We start from the raw sequence: 13,610 nt of genomic DNA on the forward strand, positions 1-13,610 counted from the left end.
GTATTATGCAGAGGATGACTGAGCAGTATTTCATCAGTGTGAGGGATAGAAATGTGTTAGACCTCATTTCCTTGTAGAGGTTGTATTCTGAAGGTGAGTAGGTTGGAGTGACACTGGTGATCGGGCTGCACTACAGTGTGTAATGTAAAGAAGTAGGCACACCTTATGTACTCACCTAGATTGAAACTTTATTATTGTGTTGTGCACATATTTGTGGTTTGTTCACAATATTTTGGTTATCTTAACACTTTATATGTGAACTCGAGATGTGCTTTATACACGTGGCATAGGAGTTGGTTAGCTCAGTGGTAGATGCGGTTTTTAGTAAAGTCCATGCTAGTCCAAACTGTATTTTAAGGGCCTGGTAGCCCTTTTATTAAAACAGAATAATGTAAAGTCCACAAACTTGCCCAAACAAGGATTTTTGTTGCACACAGCATAAACAGATAACAAAAATACCAAGTCACTTGGCTCTCTCGACTCACTCAGCCTTGGCTACAGCACCTTGCTGCACAGGCCCAATCCTGGCCTCTAGCTAGGTGTTCTAAAACCCCAGACTTTCCCACTTCTCTGAGATTCAGTTTCCTTCCATTCCCTAGACTATCTCCTAGTTGCCTCAGCTCTCTTAGTCTAGACTCTCGTAGTCTCCCAGACTCTCTTGGCTGTTCCAACTTTCTCAGTCCCATGTGCATGGAATCTCTCCCACATGGAGTACTGTCTCTCGAGTAGAGCGCCTCTTGTCTTCATACGGTAGCACACCTCTCTCCTAGTTGGTGCCCTGAACTATTCTCAGTCCTTCAAGATAAGGGCTGTGTGTACCTGCACACATACCCTGCTGGTTTTGAACAAAACCTGGACACCTGTGTTGGAGATTTCCTCCCTCCCAAGGCACATCTAAATCTCCAATCTGGGAACACTAAAATCCAAAGAAAGCTGTAAAAACTGTTTTCGCAGCTCAAAATCAATACTCCGGAGTTCTGCACTCAGCACACGGGAGAACCCTGTGTCCTTTTTCCAACCATTTTCCTAGTGGCAGGGCCTGGCACTGTCACACACACTTGGATTTATTATGATATTGGTCCCCTCGTCAGGGGCCTCAACCTTTTCAAAATGTAAAGCACCCAATCTATCTACCCAGGCTTCAACTGCAAAGTTCTTCTCCTTCTTTTTGGCATAAGGCCTGGCCCACAAAGTCTTTCCCAAAGCCCTCTTGTCAATGAAGGGGCACCCTCACTCCTAAGAGTAGAAGGTGAGGCCCTTTTTAGTTTGCTTCTCTCTTGGTCACTGACATCCAAGACCTGTGGGTTCAGTCAGTGGTTTCAAACAGACAGCCAGATTTGCAGAATGTTCTGAACTATCTCTTGTCCCAGAGAGTAGTTGTGACAGTTCCCCTACAAGACAGTTTCAAAGGATTCTCTTCAAACCTGTTCATGATACCAAAGGACACAGGAGTGTTCATCCCTCTACAAATACCTGTAAATTCCAAAAATGTGCATGAAGTACATAAGGCCAGTAAATGCTTCTGTGAGACAAAGGGAGTAATTGCATTCATAGGCGTTCAAGATGCCTATCTGCATATTCCCATTTATCCACCTTAGTGCTTTCTACACTTTGCAGTGGAAGACCATCAATTCCCATTTGTTGTACTTCCTTTTAGCCGATCCTCTGCTCCCAGAGTATTTACAAAGGTCCTTGCACCTTCTGAAAACTCAGGACATCCAGGTCAGTGTTTATTTTTTAGATGACTTTCTCCTGTTCCATCTCTCTTCCAGATTTCTGCAAACATCCACATGACAATTCGGATACTCCTGGGTTATCAATTTTTTCTACAGCCTTCTCTTTCCTGGAATACTGCTGATGCCCTCTGCAGAGCTCACGCTTTGGATTTCCGGTCAAAGAGACATCCCTCAGTGAGATTCTCCACAGCCATGGTAGCCTCTTTCGAGCAGTGGCGGCCGGTGCTCAATATTTTTTTTGGGGGAGGGGGCGGCTAAAGCTCCCTGGCCAATCGGGCTTCGGGACCTGCTTCCTGATTGGCCCAGAGGAGTATATTAAGTTGCTATCGTCACACAACTGGGTGGGCTCAAAGAGCAGTGCTCTGCGCCCCAAGCCCACCCTTTTTTGAAGCCAATTAGAGCCTCAGGCTCTAATCACATGCTTCAAGAAAAAAAAAACCTCATTGGAATCAATGCGTCTGGCACCCTGCATGTAGATTAGGGACTGGGCGCATGGATTAGGGGGCAGCGCCCCTTATGGACAGCCCACCACTGCTTTCCTGGCTGTTCTATTCCCCAATTTAATTTGAGAACTGTCTAGCATAACATCTTTTTACTTTGAACAAGCATGCTGCTTCCCTTGATCTACCCATGCTCTCCTCCAGCAAAGCAAGACGTTTCTAGCTTGGTGGATATTCAGCCCATTCTTAACAATGGGTAAGTCCTGCCTTCTTTTCACTGGAAAGTGATAATAACAAACATCAGTCTTTCTGATTTTAGAGGAGTGTTCCAGTCCCTTACAGTGCAGGGAACATGGTCATTGCTGGATGCCAAACTCCCCATCAGCTTTCTAGAGCTCAGAGCAATAAAGATAGCTCTGTAACACTGGACCCCCTTCCTGCAAGGACACGTAATCAAGGTGCAATCAGACAATGTCTCGGCTGTGGCCAACATCTGCCACCAAGGGTGCACCAGGAGTCATCTCTGTCCAGCAGTCTCTGAAGTCCACATCCCTGGAGTGGACAGCTGGAAAGCGGATTACCATAGCCTACACCATCTACATTAAAGGGAATGGGCTCTTTGCCCAGACATATTCAGTCTGGTATGTCAGAACTGGTGTACCCCATATGTGGATATTCATGCCTCCCAATTTAACAAAAAGCTCCCTTTGTTTGTAGCCAGGACAATGAATCCTCTGGTACTGGCATTGGACGCCAATATGTCCCTAGTTGTAGTCCAGGCTAATCAGAGGAACCTGGTGGTACTCAGATATACTCAGACAACTTGCCTCTCCCCAACAGGCCAGGCCTGCTGTCTCATGGCCTTTTATACCATCCTGCTTCTCAAAGATTCCTGGAGACTTTCATTCATACCTTGCTAAAAGCAAGAAAAGCCACTGACAGAAAGATCTAATGTCAAACCTGAAAATCTTTTTTTCCTGGTGTGAATAAGCATTTTAATCCCAGAGTCCTCACATTCTGCCCTTCCTAAAATAAAGATTTGACCAGAACTTGGCCTTAAAGTGGATGTAAACCTGATTCATGAAATTTGACCTAAGCACATATATCTGTAGTGTTTTCTTATCTCTCTTCAAAGCACTAAATCCCGTGTGTTCTGCTGTTTTGTTGCTCTGTTATCCGCACGTTAACTTCTGACAAGTTCTTTGTCAACCAAGATAAAACCAGCCAGAAATTTTTGTAGATGGAGGTTGCTATAAATAAATTAGCAGAGAGCTCGACTTGTCACAGCACAGCTCTCCAAGTCTCTGCCTATGTGGAGGGGGGAGGGGGGGTGTGTCTTTCCTCCAATTAGCTGTCTTGGCTGTATGCTAAGAATACACTTCCAGTGCTGAACAGGAAGAGAAAATCTCTAACTCAACGTGCACTTTCTAAAGAATATATAAAGCTTAAGACATAAGATATGCATGTAAAACTTATGTAGGGAGATTTGTTTCATCACTGTGTATCATCTGGGCTAGCATTCTGCCTCATGCCTGGTGACCAGAACAGGATGGCATATTCAAGATGCATCATGGCCAGAGTTTTTTAATATGGTGGAATTATAACCATATCTCTTGAGTAGGTACGCTTTTTTAATACATACTAATGTTCTGCTTGCTGTAGCTTGGCATTGTGTGCCATTGCTGAGCTTCTGGTCTACAAGGACCCCAAGATCTTTCTATCCTGAATTCCCCCAAATGCTCCCCCCCCCCCCCCAGCAAGTAACTTGCATTCATATACTTGACATCTTTCACATTTTTCAATATTAAACCTAATTCGCCATGTAGTTATCCATCCCTTTTATTTTATTGAGGTTTTCCATTTATGAATAAATTAAGTAGAATTGGTACCAGGACAGAGCTGTGGGGTGCCCCACTTACCTCTCTAGTCCATTGTGAGTACATGCTATTTATCACCACTCTTTGGAAGTGCCCCTGTAACTAGTTTTCTATCCAAGTCCGTACACAATCATCCATGCCAACAGATCTCAATTTGTAAATTAGGCATTCATGGGGAACTGTATCAAATGCTTTTGTAAAATCTAAATTCACCATGTCCACAGGCCTTCCTTTATCTAAATGACAGCTCATTTCCTCATAGAATGTTACCAGATTGGTCTGGCAGGAACAATCTTTCATGAATCCATGCTGATTACTACTAATGACACTGTTTTCAAAAGCAATATCTTGGATATAGTCTCTTATCATCCCCTCCAACAGTTTACATACCATCAATGTTTGACTGACTGGCCGGACCTTCAGAGCGCATGCGCCGATGATGTCATCGGCTGCATGCACTCTGATTATTTCCTAAACTGTGCTTATTATAGGCTTACCTGTAGGTACAAGTGGTGTAACAGAGTTAACCACTTTAATAGGTTGTAGTATTGAGCGCAGTTTATAAAAATATAGATAGATGGATAGATAGATAGATAGATAGATAGATAGATAGATAGATAGATAGATAGATAGATAGATAGATAGATAGATAGATAGATAGATAGATAGATAGATAGATAGATAGATAGAGAGATAGAGAGATAGATAGATATAGATATATATCTATATATATTTTTATGGACTGGCATTGAAAGATGGACTCACTTTGATATATTTATATACAGTATCTCACAAAAGTGAGTACACCTCTCACATTTTTGTAAATATTTTATTATATCTTTTCATGTGACAACACTGAAGAAATGACACTTTGCTACAATGTAAAGTAGTGAGTGTACAGCTTGTATAACAGTTTAAATTTGCTGTCCCCTCAAATAACTCAATCCGCGGCCATTAATGTTTAAACCGCTGGCAACAAAAGTGAGTACACTCCTATGTGAAAATGTCCAAATTGGGCCCAATTAGCCATTTTCCCTCCCCGGTGTCATGTGACGTGTTAGTGTTACAAGGTCTCAGGTGTGAATGGGGAGTAGGTGTGTTATTTTTGGTATTAGTATGAGTGCTGCCAGCATTGCTGCAAAAATGGGGGGGGGGGGGGGGCAGCCTGTCAGTGCTCAGACCATACGCTGTACACTGAATCAAATTGATCTGCATGGCTGTCGTCCCAGAAGGAAGCCTCTTCTAAAGATGATGCACAAGAAAGCCCGCAAACAGTTTGCTGATGACAAGCAGACTAAGGACATGGATTACTGGAATCATGTCCTGTGGTCTGATGAGACCAAGATAAACATATTTGGTTCAGATGGTGTCAAGGGTGTGTGGCGGCAACCAGGTGAGGAGTACAAATACAAGTGTGTCTTGCCTAAGGTCAAGCATGGTGGTGGGAGTGTCATGGTCTGGGGCTGCATGAGTGCTCCTGGCACTGGGGAGCTACAGTTCATTGAGGGAACCATGAATGCCAACATGTACTGTCATATACTGAAGCAGAGCATGATCCCCTCCCTTCGAAGACTGGGCCGCAGGGCAGGATTCCAACATGATAAAGACCCCAAACACACCTCCAAAATGACAACTGCCTTGCTAAAGAAGAGGAGGGTAAAGGTGATGGACTGGCCAAGCATGTCTCCAGACCTAAACCCTACTGAGCATCAGACGGAAAGTGGAGGAGCGCAAGGTCTCTAACATCCACCAGCTCCGTGATGTCATCATGAAGGAGTGGAAGAGGACTCCAATGGCAACCTGTGAAGCTCTGGTGAACTCCATGCCCAAGAGGGTTAAGGCAGTGCTGGAAAATAATGGCCACACAAAATATTGACACTTTGGGCCCAATATGGACATTTTCACTTAGGGGTGTACTCAATTTTGTTGCCACCCAAAAGTGGAACTGCCGCTTTAAGGACTTCTGACCCCCTGACATGCCACATTTGGCATGTCATTTTTTTTTTTTTTTGTTGGGGGGGGTACCTAGTTTTGACAGGTACCCAGCTCCCACTTCTGGTTGTGCCGCCTAGGTGACTCCTCCTCTCCCCCTCCCTCCCTGCAATCTTCTGGGACACATCACAGGTCCCAGAAGATTGCCCAGCCATTCAGGACACGCAGTGCGACTCGCACATGTGCAGTGTGCACTCGGCTGTGAAGCCGCAAGCTGCCACAGCCGGGTGCCCACCCTTGCAATGCCGGAACCGCAGAGAGGTAGAGAAGCGAAGCTTCGGGCGGCCACATCGCTGGATCGTGGGACAGGTAAATGTGTGTTTATTAAAAGTCAGCAGCTACACTTTTCGTAGCTGCTGACTTTTAATAAACACAGAAAGCGCTAGAACTCCGCTTTATGTATTTTTACAAATTCAGCACCCAGCTACACATACTTTTGAAGTTATATGTTTATGTCTTTGCAACAGGTGCCATTGAAAAGTGGAAGAGAAACAATAATGATTGGCCTAACCGCATAATTGTCTATCGTGATGGAGTTGGAGACGGCCAGTTACAGATGGTTGTGGATTATGAGATCCCTCAACTTCTGGCATGCTTTACAGAGATTCCAAGGGCCTACAGGTATGTGTGCAAGCAAATGCCTTCAAGAACCAAACTTATAGCATTGTAATTTATTGCTCATGGGTAAACAGAGCTTACATATCACGCAGCCTACACAGTACATTGAACCATTCACATCAATCCCTGCCTCAAGGACTATGTATTGTTATCTAACTATTATAAGTTATATTTATTGATATCACATAGGAGACCAAAAGCCTCATCGCATAATCTATCTACCATGGCGACCTCAGGTCCTCTCACTTGCCTTCTGTATAGGAGTGCAAATGGCAAAAAGCCTGTGGACTCCTGGGGTTCCTCTTTGTGGGCAAACAACTAGTGAGGCACAGACCATTTGTTTGTGGTGGTAAGGACTAGCCTCAATATTCATTATCAGTATTTGCAGAGAGCCTGAATCAGGTCACATACAAACTGCAGGCATTGATCACCAAGGAGCTCCATTGAGAATGTGACTCTTGTAAAGATTCCCATCAAGGCATTAGCGGCCTTGTCCGCTATAAGAGAGGATAGTGCCACAGCCTCTGGATGGCATAGTCCATGACTGTCAGGCTGTAATGTTATTCTGAATTGTTGGCAATGGCTAGTCACACAATGATATCCACCATCACCCTCTTAAATTGTACAGTTACAGGCAAATGTTTTAGTGGAGCCCTGTGAACATCTCCTGCCTTGCCAACCCACTGGCAGGCAAGGACTGTCAGGGCTGGGCTCCTGCTACTCAATGAATAGCTCTTTTTTTTCAGTGCTCAGAAGCTGCTCAACTGTCGGCTATTTACCAGCCACTCATTGTCACAGTGATTCACCTGGTTACCGTTTACCTGCCTTATTAGTCCAGCCTACAGCTAGCCCCCTTTTGCTATTTAAGCAGCTTAGCTTGTTTCCTCCTTGCCCTTGCGTGGTCTATGATCTCCAGTCCGTTACTTTGTTTACCTATGTATAATTTGGCCTGGCTGACTTCCCTTGCGATTCCTGTTCCTGATTTTTACTCCTGACTACGCTGACCCCGGCTCGTCTGATTACCCGCTCTGGCATCCAAACCATGGCTTCTTTTTTTTACTACATTCCTGAATTGTTATTTTTGCTATTTCATTAATGGTGTGATTTTAACTGCTCTTTCCATCTGGTTTGTGGTTCCCGACAAGCAATGAATCTGTTTGGCTATATCTTTAATCATGGTTGCCAGAGAAAACTCTGTATCTCTGCATTGAGCTCTGGTCTTGGTGACTCCCAAGTAACCTGGTAGTGTCGACAACATCCAACAAGTGTCTCCTAAATTGATTAGGCACAATGCAAATACATGTGTAAGATGCAGAGCCGCACTAAGTCACCTCGATATTTCTGCAGTCCTAACTCATGTAAATTTATGACATCCCCCACAGTGGAAGCACATGCATTCTAATGGAGGGTAGGTGAGCCTAGAGGTAGCCAACCCCTCCTTAACCACTTGCCAACTGGCTCACACCGATATACGGCGGCAAAGTGGTTAGTTCCCGCGAATCTCCGTATGGGTACGTCTGTACCTTTTTAAGGGCGATAGCAGGGGTGCACGTGCGCCCGCTGCATTGTGGGGAACCCGATTCATGTGGCTGGCGGGCACGAATGCCGCCGGCCACACTCAATCGCGTGCACGAGAGCAGGAACAGGGATTTGTGTGTGTAAACACACAAATCCCTGTTCTGTCAGGCGAGAAGAGACATCATTTGTTCCTACTAAGTAGGAACAACGATATGTCTCCTCCTGCAGTCAGTCCTATCCCCTCACACTTAGAACACACCTAGGGAACACACATTTAACTCCTTTATCGCCCCCTAGTGTTAACCCCTTCCCTGCCAATGACATTTACACAGTAATCAATGCATTTTTATAGCAATGATCGCTGTATAAATGTCAATGGTCCCAAAACTGTGTCAAAAGTGTCCGATCTGTCCGCCGCAGTACCACTAAAAATCGCAGATCACCGTCATTACTAGTAAAAAAAAATAATAATAAAAATGCCATAAAAATTTCCCATAGTTTGTAGACGCTATAACTTTTGCGCAAACCAATAAATATATGCTTATTGCAATTTTTTTTTTTACCAAAAATATGTAGAAAAATGTATATTGGCCTAAACTGAGGAAGAAATTTGTTTTTCTCTTTCGTTCATTGACAGACTCAGTTTTCCATAATTCAGAACCATAGGATTATATCGCCCCCCCTACAGGAGTAGGACACTAGGCAGAAAAAAGACTTGGCTACAACTATGGGCAGCCCTAGGTGATATACACTCCCCTCTCTGCTATAGGCCTTCAGTTTGTTTTTTCTGCCTAGTCAGGAGTAAGGACCTAGTTCCCTGCTGAGATCTCTGGTCTTGGCTTTTTTTTGCTTTTTAAGCTACTTTTTTTCTCTTGGATTTTTCCTGTGAGATCTACAATCAACTTCCGGACTGGGCGACGGGCTGGACACTAAGATCCAGTGGTCTTCCCAGTCCGTCAAGCGAGCGCTTGCAGACCGCAGCTACGCGCTAGGTCGGCCATGACATAGTCCCACTGGAGCGGGGCTGGCTCCCCACTTTGGTGGTGAGGAGGACCCGTCTGGGAGCGTTACCCGTGCACTCGCTGGAACAGTAAGTAAGGGGCTTAGGCTTACTAGCCGCAAGGCCACGCCGGATGCCTTCTTCCAGAGGGACGGCGCTGTGGGGTCTCTGAGGGAGACCCCCTTTTGGGGGGGTTGTTTAAGTGGGCCCTCCATAGGTGCCCCATGTGAGGGGCCTTAGTGGATGCCCCCCGTGAGGGCCTTAGTGGATGCCCCCTGTGAGGGGCCTCAGCTAATGCCCTCTGTGAAGGGCCCAGTGGTGTCCCCTGTGCGGGGCATCCGTAGGCACCCCTGTGTGGGGTTCCAGCCAGTGGCCCCTGTGAGGGGTTCAGGGATGCCCGCTGTGCGGGGTATCCGTAGGTGCCCACTGTGCGTGGTCGCAGCCAGTGCCCCTGTTAGGGGTCCAATGGTGCCCCCTGTATGTGGTATTAGTAGCCGCCCCAGTGCGGGGTCTCGATCAGTGCTCCTTGTGAGGAGCCTGGGTCAGTGCCCCCTGTGCTGGGACTCGGTCGACGTCCCCCTTGTGGGACCTCGGTGACGCCCCTGTGCGGGGCCTAAGGCGGCAGAGGTCTCAGTCGGCGGCCCCCCTGTGTTCTTTGCATTTTCACAGGTGGCTAGTAAATGGCACCCTCCCCTGCCTCATCGGTCTCGACTGATCCAATGTCTGGCTCTGCCATCATGGCTGTGGCCCACCTTGCGGGATTGGTGGCCAAACTTCCTGTCCTGTCAGCTAGTGAGGTTGTTCCTCCACAACTGCAGTGGCGCACAAGAAGGTGCTGGTTGTCTCCCTTATTACATATGTGCGGGAAACTAAAGATGGAGGATGTAGCTGTGGCTGCGGCGGAGGTGCCGGTCCCCTTGGCACCCATAAACTGTCTCGCACGGCAAAAGCGTTCCCTTCTTCCTCCTATTTTGGAATATTTGTTTGTAAGGACTGGGAGTGTCCAAAGTGTCCCCTTGTGGTTCCAATGATGCTTCGCTGTGAGGTACCCCTTTGTGGGGTCCCTCCTTAACCACTTGCTTACTGGGCACTTAAACCCCCCCTCCTATCCAGACCAATTTTCAGCTTTCAGCGCTGACGCACTTTGAATGACAATTGCGCGGTCATACAACACTGTACCCAAATGAAATTTTTGTCATTTTCCCCCACAAATAGAGCTTTCTTTTGGTGGTATTTGATCACCTCTGCGGTTTTTATTTATTGTTAAAAAAATGTAAAAAGTCTGAATTAAAAAAAAAAAAAAATAATAATTTTTTTATATTTTAGTATAAAAAATTTAAAACAGGCAATTTTTCTCCTTCATTGGTGTACGCTGATGAGGCAGCACTGATGGGCACTGATAGGCGGCAGTGATGGGCACTGATGGGTGGCAGTGATGGGCACTGATGGGTGGCAATAATGGGCACTGATCAGTTACACTGATAGGCAGCACTGCTAGGTGGCACTGATTGGCACTAATGGTGGGCATTGATAGCTGGCACTTGTGGGCATTGATAGGTGGCACTTGTAGGCATTGATAGGTGGCACTTGTAGGCACTGTTAGGTGGCACTGTGGGCACTGTTAGGTGGCACAGATGAGGCAGATGTGCCTTTTCCACTTCGGGACCTTTGTCCCTCGCATCTGAGCCGGTGATCGGCTTTTTTTTCTACTCATGCTATCAGCGTGAGTAGAAAAGAAAAACGATTACCGATCTTTTGTTTACATCATGTGATCAGCTGGCATTGGCTGACAGCTGATCACATGGTAAGGGGCCGGAGCCGGCCCCTTACTCGGATCGGTGATCACCTGAGTCTCAGTGACTCAGTGATCACAGTGCGCTCCGCACGCACCCTGCAGGGCGCGCGCACAGGGGAGGCCGTCATATGACGGCCTCCCGGGAATTCAGGTCCGCGCTGTGGCCGTCATTGGGCCATAGCGCGGATGTCAAGTGGTTAAAGTGTGGACTGTTCCACCAGTAGTGGATCACCCGGTCTCTAGGTTGAGAAAGGCGACCGTGATTCTGGTAGAGAAGTCTCCGGCTTTTAAGGATCCGGTTGACATACCTGCAGGGCGAGCAGATTCCCTCTGCTTTTGCTAAGTTGGTGGACCAGTTTGTATGCAATGCCTCTTGGACGCAGTTCCCTTGGTTGCCAAGCTCTCTGTTTCTGCAGTGGTGCTTAGACATGTATTGGAGCTTAAGTGTTGGTCTGTGTACTGGGCTTCTAAAAAAGCTCTGACTGGGTTACCATTTCAAGGCAATTGTCTGTTTGGGGCTACCCTGGATGACATTGTTACGAGTCTCACAGGAGGGAGGTGTAAATGTCTTCCACAGTCTGAAATGGGGAAAAGGGCCTCGTAGCGGATGCAGTCCTTCTTGGCATGCAATAGCCCTGGTCTGGCGAGCCGAGAGCGGGTCTCCCTAGACAAGTCCCCTTCAGCATGAAGGAGCGCCCTCACCTATGTCCTAGTGTTCCGGCCTTGAAACACGAAAAGGGTTTTTTCCTTCCAATTGGCATCTGTCACCGGACTGTTGGCAGTTCTCCTTGGGGCTGTGCAAGCCCTGTTGCTTCAGGGTGTGCTTGTCCCTGTTCCAGTGGGTACAGAATGGAGTCCATCCACACGGTGGTGGCGTCTCTTCATCATGGCGTCTTTCGGGGCTTCTGTCGACTTCACGGATACTTATTTACGGACTCCAATATGTGCCCAACACCAACACTTCCTCCATTTTACTGTGGGAAAAGAGCATTTTCATCTCATGGTGTTGACTTTTGGTCTCACCTCCACCCCTCACATACTCACAAAGGTGTTGGCCCCAGTTCTGGCGTGGTTACATAAGCAGGGGATTGCGGTCCTTAGCTGCTTGGACGATCTTTTGTGAGCAGAGTCCTCGGCTACTCTGAGGGGCGACGTAGCTCGCTATACAGACCTCAGTTTTCAGTTGGCTTCTATACTACCTGAAGTCTGCTCCGGCTCCTTCCAGAACATTGGATTATCTGGGCCTGACTGGTTTCATCTCTGGCCAGAGTGTTTCTTCCTCTGGGCAAACTCCAGAAGTTCCATGCTGCCTTTCAACTACTGTTGTCTCGCAGTTGGGCCTCCCTGCGGTCCTGCAGGTGGGTGTTGGGCCTGATGGTATCTACCTTTTGAGGCGGTTCCATTTGCGCAGTTCCATACAAGCTCCTTTCAAGTGAGATCCAGCTGTAAAGTGCCTGAGGTCTCTGAGCTATCAGATTCGGCTGAGCCAGAAAACCGGGGATCCCTGGTCTGGTGGCTTCACTCTCCGGGATTTCGGCAGAGCACATCCTTTCTCCCCTTGTATTGGACAGTGGTCATCACCAATACCAGTCTGTCCGGGTGGGAAGGTGTCCTGGGACTGGGTTCTGCTCAGGGCCATTGGACGCTGGAGGAATCCGGTATCCTGGGACTTCGAGTGATCAGACTATGTATGGATCATGAAGGTCGACTTCGGGGGCTCCGGGTACGGATCCAGTCAGACAATGCCACTGCGGTGGTCTATGTCAATCACCAGGGCGGAACTAAGATTATGTTGGCAGCCCTGACAGTAGCCAGCATTCTCCGGTTGGCAGAACACCTTGTTCCGACCCTCTCCGCCTAGGAGTGGAAAAATGGCAGGCGATTGCCTCAGTCGGCTAGTGTTGGTCCACAGGGTGGTCCCTTCACCAGGACATGTGTTATCGGGTATGTCTCCGATGGGCCACTCTCGCGGTAGACCTGTTGGCGTCCTGGCTTAACAAAAAGGGACTGAGGTTTCTGGCAAGGTCATGGGTTCCTCTGGTGGACTCTGCAGACGCTCTGGTGGCCCCGTGGGGCCCGTATAGTCGGATCTATACCTCTCCTTCTCTCAAGATTCTACCACGGCTTTTGCGTAGGATAGAGGCCAAAGGTCATTCTAGTGGCCCGGATGATCTTGTCGGTCTTGATACGCTGACCTGGTGCGCTTGGTCGCTGACGTCCCTTGGTGACTGCCTCTCAGGGAGGTTCTACTGTCCCAAGGGCCGATCTTCCATCCTGCTTCAGTCACTGGTTTTTGAAGGCCTGGCTGTTATGAGCCAGGTGCTGAAGTTATGACGCTGCTGAAGGCTAGGAAGCCTTCCTCTGGGAAGATTTACCACCGGACATGGATAGCATACATATCCTGGTGTGGGGCGTTTGCCATTTACCCTTGTTCTTTCTCGGTGGCTTGGATTTAAATTTTCCTTCATGGGGGGGTTGAGTAGAACTTGGCCTTGAATACCATCAAGGGCCAGGTGTCCACCTTGGCAGTTTTCTTCGGTGTCCCTTGGTCTCTCACTCCCTGGTGCATAATCTTAATTATGGGGTTCCGACATCTGCCTCCACTGGTGCGGTCACTTTTACCGCCGAGGATCT

The 13,610-nt window shown here is 47.5% G+C and overlaps 1 protein-coding gene across 1 annotated transcript in view; it reads left to right on the top strand.

The window, feature by feature from the left end:
- Positions 1–13,610, top strand: part of PIWIL4 (piwi like RNA-mediated gene silencing 4) — a 400,590-nt gene that overhangs the window by 313,701 nt on the left and 73,279 nt on the right. The window contains exon 16 of the mRNA XM_073612470.1: positions 6,513–6,666. Within this exon, the coding sequence (XP_073468571.1) occupies positions 6,513–6,666 (154 nt within the window). The remainder of the gene's footprint in view (positions 1–6,512; positions 6,667–13,610) is intronic.

This window comes from Aquarana catesbeiana, linkage group LG02 (assembly GCF_042186555.1).
Source record: "Aquarana catesbeiana isolate 2022-GZ linkage group LG02, ASM4218655v1, whole genome shotgun sequence".
Taxonomy (NCBI): domain Eukaryota; kingdom Metazoa; phylum Chordata; class Amphibia; order Anura; family Ranidae; genus Aquarana; species Aquarana catesbeiana.